The 8,731-nt window shown below is 37.5% G+C and overlaps 1 protein-coding gene across 1 annotated transcript; it reads right to left on the bottom strand.

Moving 5' to 3' along the window:
• Positions 1 to 2,850: 2,850 nt before the first annotated feature.
• On the bottom strand, positions 2,851 to 8,473 carry LOC132162067 (RNA binding (RRM/RBD/RNP motifs) family protein). Its single transcript, XM_059572313.2, has 8 exons — positions 8,248 to 8,473; positions 8,035 to 8,138; positions 7,504 to 7,579; positions 6,089 to 6,160; positions 5,945 to 6,007; positions 5,161 to 5,501; positions 3,873 to 3,996; positions 2,851 to 3,167 (listed from the first exon to the last, which is right to left on the bottom strand). The coding sequence occupies exons 1-8, from the start codon at positions 8,251 to 8,253 to the stop codon at positions 3,147 to 3,149; spliced, it is 807 nt and encodes a 268-aa protein (XP_059428296.2). The 5' UTR covers positions 8,254 to 8,473; the 3' UTR covers positions 2,851 to 3,146.
• Between the last annotated feature and the right edge of the window lie 258 nt (positions 8,474 to 8,731).

Raw genomic sequence — 8,731 nt, 5'->3', positions numbered from 1 at the left:
ATGGATGGTATTCAAAATCAAGCAACATGGCTGCCAGTGAGTTATCAAGCAATGGGTCAAAAAATAGAAGCAACCCACGAAGAAATATATTCTGGAAAAAACAACTGAGTTGGGAAAAATTCAGGAACAAGCAAATCCGGTCAATGTGCAAATGGAAAAGGCGCTAAAAGAAGAAGTAAATGTTTTGATGGAACAAGAAGAGCTAAAATGGCTCTTCTTGTTGATCACAATACCAAATATTTCCACGCCTGTGCGAATTAGAGACAGCTCAGAAACCAAATTGAATAAGTTGTGGATAGACTGGGTCGTACTTGCACTTCACAGGCCACAGTGGAGCAGGCTTTTATAGATTACTATCAGCATTTATTTACGTCGGCTAATCCGCATGACATAGACGATTGTACCAAGGCTATAGAAGGCAGGCTGTTGGATGCTATGAAAACTTCTTTGACTGCTGCATATTTGGAAGATGAAGTATATAGAGCACTGATGCAGATGACACCCCTCAAAGCGCCAGGCCCTGATGGCTTCTCGGTGGAATTTTACCAACAACAATGGAAGACGGTTGGTCGGGAGGTATTTAATGTTGCCTTACAATTCCTCAATGGTTCTGAGTTGGACAAAAATATTAATGTCACACATATTGCCCTCATTCCGAAAAAACAACCCCTAGTTCTGTATCTGATTTCAAACTGATTAGCCGGTCATGCGTAAAATGGAGTTCCCGAAAGTATGGATAAAATTGATCATGGGGTGTATAAGCTCGATCTCTTATGCCATCCTAGTGAATGGCCAACCAGTGGGCCACATCAAGCCATCAAAAGGAATCAGGCAAGGGGATCCCATATCTGCGTATTTGTTCCTCCTATGTGCGGAGTCGCTTAGCACTCTATTAAATCAAGTAGAGAAGAATGGAGTCTTGACGGGAGTGCCTACATCCAGAAAGGCCCTAGATTGAGTCACCCATTCTTTGCTAATGATAGCTTGATTTTCTGCAAGACGAATTCTGTAGAATGGCGATGGGTAACGAAACTTCTAGAAAAATATGAAGCAACATTGAGACAGAAGCTAAACAAGGAAAAGAGTTCTATCTTCTTCAGTCACAACACGAGTCCGAAAAAGATGCAGGAAATCACTCAACTTTCAGGCCTCCAAGCCACCCAAAGCTATGACAAATATTTAGGTTTGCCAACTCTAGTGGGGAAGTCATGGACACATGCTTTCTCAGGCATCAAGGATCGCATTTGGAACTGTCTCAATAATTGGAAAACAAAATTCTTGACGCAAGTAGTGTCCGGACTCTCTAGCGGGAAAAATCCTAAAAGTAAAATATTACCCATCTTGTTCTATCTTGGAGGCAAGTTTGGGCAGTCGACCTTCTTATCTATGGCGAAGCTTTATGGCAGCCCAACCGGTCCTCAAAAAGGGTCTATTCTGGAGGATTGGAAATGGGGAGGACGTGCATGTGTGGGGTGACAAATGGATCCCGAAATCAACCACCTATATGATACAGTCACCAAGGACTACACTCAACCAAAACTTTTGTGTGGCAGAACTTATTGATCCAAACACGAGAACATGGAGAGTTGACCTCATTGCACAAGTTTTTCGGAAGGACGAAGCTAAGGTGATTAGAAGCATGCCTCTTAGTCCTCTACCGACGAAGGACAAGCTTTTTTGGTGGGGTACAAAAAATGGTTTTTTCTCTGCCCGAAGTGCATATTTCTTGGAAATGGATAATATGGCAAATAGAGGCTGTGGAATATCCAAATCTACTGGCGGCATAGCATGGAAGGAGTGCTGGAATTTGCATATACCAAATGTGGCAAAGCTGTTCTTATGGAAGGCCCTACACAGCTTGCTACCGACTAGGGTGAATTTGGCCAGGAAGGGAGTAGTTCAAGACACTTTATGCCCCATATGTGGACTCGAAGATGAAACGGTGGAGCACATTTTATGGTTTTGCCCTTCAATAAACGACATGTGGGGAGGAGGGTCGGTTAAATTACAAATGTGTGGAGGAATGGGAAGAAGCTTTCCAGATGTTTTTGAGTCCGTTCTTGAACAATGTGACATAAAGGAAACCGAACTGTTTGTTGTCATGGCAAGGAAAATCTGGTTGAGGAGAAACTCAGTCCTACATGGAGAATTTTTATGCATCCCACCCAATTAGTACATAAAACTCAGACCTTGTTGGAAGAATTTCAAAGTGTGAATCAAAATGTTCAATGTGAAGTAGCTTTTGACTGTGTACCAGCAGTTGCAGTATGAAATTTTTCACCAAGTGATATGATCAAGATGAATTGGGATGCGGGGCTAAATTCGAAGAAAGGACGTGTGAGTCTGGGACTTATAGCCCGATACTCAAATGGGTATTTTCTTGCTGCACGCAGCCTATCTCTTGATTTTCAAACTGAGCTAGCAATAGCCACAGCTCTAGCATCGGTGAATGCTATTATTTTCTGCAAGGATTTGGGTTATAATAAAGTCATCTTTGAAGATGACTCATTGCAAATTATCAAGACTTGCTTCAGAGGGTCCATGTTTGTGTAGCTATGGGCACTTTATAGAATGTATTCAACGAGAGCTACTTTTGTTGGAGAACGCCCATTTTATGCATATAATGAGAGATGCCAATAAAGCTGCGCACACGTTAGCAAAATTGGCTACCACCTATATCACTATGTCTACTTGATTGGAGGATGCCCTACCTAGTGTAAGTGATATTGTAAGGAGAGGGAAATCTTTTCTGCTTGTGTGATCTTTTGAGATAATGAATATTCATAATATTCCTTAAAAAAAAAAAAAAAAAAAAAAAAAAGAAATCCTCTAGCTGAAATGAGATAAATAAGAAGTAAAGAAAATTCTGCCACGGCCATTAATTCTTTTCCACTTCAAAGCAATGTTACAGTAGCAAAATTACAACGATAACGAGAATGAAAGAATATAAAAAATACAAGAATATTGAATTATATAACTAATAAGTGCACACATCACACCATTTGAAGGATAAGCAAAAAGAATCACATAAAGTAAATACCAATCAACACCAAGCCAACGACCCCAGTTCTCCAATCGGTGATAGACGTGGCAATGCATTCGCTACCACAGTCCAACCAACATTCTGCAACACTAGGTTTTTTGGCTTAAGCTGCAATTGGAGGTTCCTGCATTCAAATGACCAAGGACTTCAATAAATTGGTAGAGAACTACGAATACGTTTGGCATTGCGATTTAGCATGCCAAAAATACGATTTTAAACTAAATTGCAAAAATGTATTGTTTGTGAGTACACTATTTTAAAATTGCAATTTGAAAACAAAGAAAACTCTGCGTTTTCAAATTGCAGACAAGGGATGCATTATAGAAATCACATAATTTCAAAGGAAAATTTGTGATTTTAAATGTCAAAGTTTACCAATCGTTTTAACTGCGTTTTTATATTGCATATTTTGAAATGCAAACCCAAACAAACCTAAGTGTAAATCAAGGACTTCCCACTTTCGGGATTAGACCAACCCTGCCAAACCCCCACCCCTCCAATCCGCCATGGTTTTGGCGCCCATAAAAGGAGAATAGAAAACAAGAAATAGGAAAAGATGCTATTTAAAGGGTATACGGCATATATCTTGCTTAAAATATACAAAATACACCCAAATATAATAACCATAAGAACTTCGAAAGGCTGCTGTTGACCAACAACCAGATTCTAAGCCACCATTTTCTGACATTTCTTGCACACTAGATATAAAATGTGATTTGATATCTTTCAACTCAACTTATAGGACCACGGCTTCATGACCCTTTGATTTACCTTACTATGCCATTAATCAATCATAATAAATTTTTGATAGAAAGTAGTCAGAATCCACCTTTGCAGTTATGTTTGACACGGCCATATGGAACTTTTCTCTCGTTTTTGTACCCGCAACCTGTCCTGCCTTTGCCACCTTACCAAAAGCACCATTTAACCACGCTGCTCCTGCAGTAACATACCTATCCAGCACCAAAAGAGTTCATTCACTAACTACGTATACCACTAGCGCAAATCACTTATAGCACAGAAATAACATTTTTTTAAACATATATTCATGATCTGTCATTTCCTTCCAAGAAAGAAATCAAAGAACATATTTGGAAGCCAGAACATGAAGAACAAATTATACTGCAACTCGATGAGCCCAAACATATTAAAAGCCATGTTTGCTGTAGTTAATTACTTACAAGACTGAGACTCCCGGAAAGAGTATAACTATTGGTTTTAGGCTCCTTTTGTTATGACAGTTTCTGGTAAAATGTTTTCAGTTGAAAAAAACTTTCCCAGAAAAACTACTGATCTTTTAGTGCTTGGCTATCACCTGGAAAATAATTTCTTGATTTTCAGTTATTTGGTTCACATTGAAAATGTAAGATCATTAACATCCAAATTTTCAAAAAATAGAGAATAAGTGAGTTGCAACCAGAAGGTGGCTCTGGTCGGGGTCGTGCTGGTGGAGGCTCTAGTGGGATTAGTGCTGGTGAGACCGGGGTGGTGTCTAAGGTGTGCCAAAGCGTAGATGTTTTCCAGGGAGGGGATCTGAAGGAGAAGAGCTGTGAACGGAAACTGTTTTACGCCTTTAAAAAAGGTGTATCGTCTTACAGAAAAGATGAGGGTGTTTTACGGTTGACCAAATGTTCCAAGTGCAGCCAAACACTCGAAAACACTAAAAACATTTTGTGGAAAATATTTTACGTCAAAACAAATGGATCCTTAATTAGAAGGAAAAGAAAAACACATTTGGAAGCTAATCCAGTCAAAGGAACTGAATGCTTTACAACTTTGGAAGGAAAATTCATTAAAGAATTTTGGGTTCCTAATCCAGTATCTTTGTTCCAACAAACGAAAGATCAAGGGGGTGCTGGATCCATTCCATGAGATGGGAAAGAGAGGGAAATGGCTTCCTGCTGCCCTAGCATAACTGACTGGCATGCAAACAACCTGCACCTGTTCTTTCACCAGCACTCGTTATGGAATCAGGCATATGGTTGCCCTAGCATCCTATGCAATAGCATTTTTTTTTTCTTTTATCTGCATGCCATGCAATAGCTTACATATTGCTAGAATTGGAGACTGCAGACATGAACTTAAAATGATATTTGTTTCAGGAATTAGATTCATACCTGCTTGTTTTAACAGCTGATCCTGTGTCATTCAATTTCCTCTCTGCTGCAAATATTGCAGCCATCGTTTTATCTGACACGTGAAGCCTTTGATCAACAGACTTCACTTTCTCATTGACCACTGAGATCCCGACTGTCAATTTCTCTGTAAGCCCAACTCTCCTGTCAAAGGAAACGACCTTCTCTGATGCACTGGCTGTCAACCGATGCTTCTCATCAAATGCTTTGGCCTTGTTCACAGCATCTTGTCTAATAGCTGAACCTTTCGCTAGCATAGTTGCAACTGCATCCTGTGCTCTACTGACATACATTCTTCCATTGTTTGGCGAGTCAGATTTATCCTGCTAGCAGAGACAGTACCCTTAGCCCATCAACCCCAAGAGAATGATTTTTGGCAAATGACTAGACAATAGTTTAAGGTATCAAAGAAGTTTAAGGTGCCATCCTAGATCCTTACAGGATCTCTTATGACTGTCATATCTAATACTTGCAAGAGCCCTTGCAGTGCACAGCACAGATAGCTAATAAATTATAACTACATGATCTCTAATGGAAAAGAGTTAGAAATTCTTTTAAAAAAAGAAAATTGGAGGGAAGAGTTGATAAAGCATAAATATGGCACATCACACATGGCTCATCAAGATGGAATGCAACAAGTATAACTTACAGCCTTCCTATTTCAAGGAAGGCTCTAGCCTCTACCAAAAAGCACTCAATTCAGTGAATGAAATGGTTTGGCACTCATTATACTGCAAGTGAGATCTATAGCAGCATCTTTTATTACCTCAATTGTTGAGGTGTTTTCGGCAGGAGCAACACACACAGCATTGTCCACCACCCTAACTTCCTGCAGGAATTGCACTAAATTAATAAAGAAATTGGGCTACTGGACCTGAAAAGAGATTGCAAAACTTCTCAATAAATTTACCTGCATCTCACGTTTTGCTACATAGTTTTGAACAGGAGTTATACTCACAATCTGGTCTACTATTGTTGCTCCCTGCAACACAAAATACATACTTTTCACTTGTGAGGCACACACTATATAGTGCCTATCCATAAGAAATAGAAAAAAATTATAAGAGCTCAAGTCAAGACCCAGTAGGCAGAAAAAATAAATAAATGCCCTGTCATGTCATATCATGCCAAATTAGTGTGCACTTGGGGGGAAAATTAAAATTGACATATTATCAAGGCATGTTTTCCATTCTGGTCAGAAAGCCACCAGACCTTTATCACTCTTTGTAGTTAAAAATCAATTAATAAAGCCCAAACGCAATACCTATCTAAGGATTGGATCACAAATCAAACAATAACTACAACTTCAACTGTGAAATTATTACGAGTAGCAATGTAACCGAATATTTAACCTCTGATGGCATAGCTTATAAAATCTTTATCTGAATTCATTTCCAAAATAATATAAGATAAGGGAAAAAAAAAATCCTTCAGATGCCAATTTAGGAAGGCTAGCAACAGGAAAGTACAGAGACAGTGGAAATCATTTCCTAGAGATAAAATGTGCCTATTTAACTCCCTTGAAACAATCATCTACAAGGAGGAATAATTCCACAAAATGCTGTTCACACATTAGACAACTCGATGTATAATAAACAATTAGAACTTTCGTTCTTGAAAAGTGATTAAAATAAATTTTTGCTACTGATTATTTGACAATGTGCTAAGTTTCTGCATGACCAATTACCCTAGTTCGGTTCACACACACATGCATGTGTGCACGCCCAAACCACAAACCACAAACATACAAAGAAGAGTACAATGGGGGAAAATGAGCTTGAATGAACAATTCAAAAATCATTGTGAAACTCTGTATGGAAGTTAACCATAGGTATTGCCTTTAAATTTGTTGTTTATCTACTATTTTACATAATCAGAGAAACAGGGACAGCTTAAGGTGACATCATTTTCGGTCATGAAGCAAAAGGTAACAGATATGATATAGCAAGACTATTCATGACAAAGGCAGACCAACTGGAATCACCCTTTGGTTTGAAAATTTGTCTTGAAGCAAATATACAACACCCGAAAATGAAAATCACATTGATCATGGCTCTAGAAGCACAAATAGCAAATACAAAAAGTTTAGCAATGAAAAATAGCAGGTAAATCCTGCTATATGTAAGAAAATAAAAAGGGCCAATGAGAAGTTTAAAGCTGAAGAAATTCAGCCACTATAAAGTCTAAAGTCAACCAAAACTAATTTTCCAAACCAAAATAATTGAAACATTTAAGAGAAAGAAAGATAAAGCATATTCACCAAAGCAAATGCAAAATAAGGAACTGACTTCATTGATAAGAAAGTAAACTGTATTGAGGAAATACCGATAACAATAATGCGATTTCAAGCGCTTTAGGATCTTTAAATGTCACAAATGCACTCTTTGATTGCCCGGACTCACTGCAACCAAAAACAAAACATAACAAAACAACCCCAATCAACCCTTACCCTCCACTTTGTTGCAACTGAGCTTAGGAAATTAACGTTTTACACTTTAAAATACAAAACTATAACTGCATTTTCATTTATTTTCCTACGTTTTCTCAGCAACCAAGCAGAGAATTAAAGAAAAACTAAAATAGTAACTACAAATCAGGAGTAATTAAATTCAGTCTTTCCTTTTCTTTTTGACTCATTTGTAAACTAAAACAATTTCTTTTAACCAAAAAAGAAAAGAAAAGAAAAAAGAAGACCAATACCAATAAATATTTTCACTCCCAACTTCTTTCCCGGATTTCCTCAGTAAACAAACAGATTTTGATACCAAAAAAAAAAAAAAAGATAGGAAAAAACAAAGATCCAAGAATCTAAACTCTCATAAACAACAGATAAATTATATATAGAAAAAAAAATACCGTTGGATCTCAATATGTTCGATTTCTCCAGAAAACGAGAAGAATTCGTGAATCTCTCTCTCACTAGCTAGATCTGAAACGTGCTGCACCTGAACCGTTCTCGTCTGAAAATATTTTACAAGTTAAAAAAAAAAAAACGTACAAAATTAATAAAAAAAAAAAAGTGGAAATTCAGTTGTACAATACAGAAGCAAATTTCGAGACTAAACAAACCTGCATTTATGATAACAGTTTGTGGAGCTTTGTCGTCGTTGTTGTTGTTGCCGCCGGGAAAAGGTGACCGGATGCGTGTTGTGAGTGAAGGAAGAAGGAGAGACAGGTGGAACAGGGTGCAGATACTTACAAAAAGAGCCACCGGACAAGTAAGAGAGAGAGAGAGAGAGAATGTGAGCAGCGCAGGTGAAGAATCAAGAATTATGTTATGTAGAGTAATAGAGTAATAGTAAGACTTGTTGGTGTCTTGCTGGTGACATCAATTAAAATGCCCGTCTTCTCCCTAAATTTCGGGCTTTTATTCACGTTAATTTTTTTTTTTTAATCACATAATTATTAAATAATATTAATGTGACAGTTTTAATCAAGAATTAATTCTTGAATTTCACTTCTTTTTTTTTTTTTAAAAAATTTCTTTTAAAATTATTTGAAATTATTACACCGGCATCCTATAAGCTAATTATTCTTTTTTATTAATATATAT

Source organism: Corylus avellana, chromosome 10 (assembly GCF_965113065.1).
Source record: "Corylus avellana chromosome 10, dhCorAvel1.hap1.2, whole genome shotgun sequence".
NCBI lineage: Eukaryota > Viridiplantae > Streptophyta > Magnoliopsida > Fagales > Betulaceae > Corylus > Corylus avellana.
This window is presented reverse-complemented; position numbering and strand designations above follow the sequence as displayed.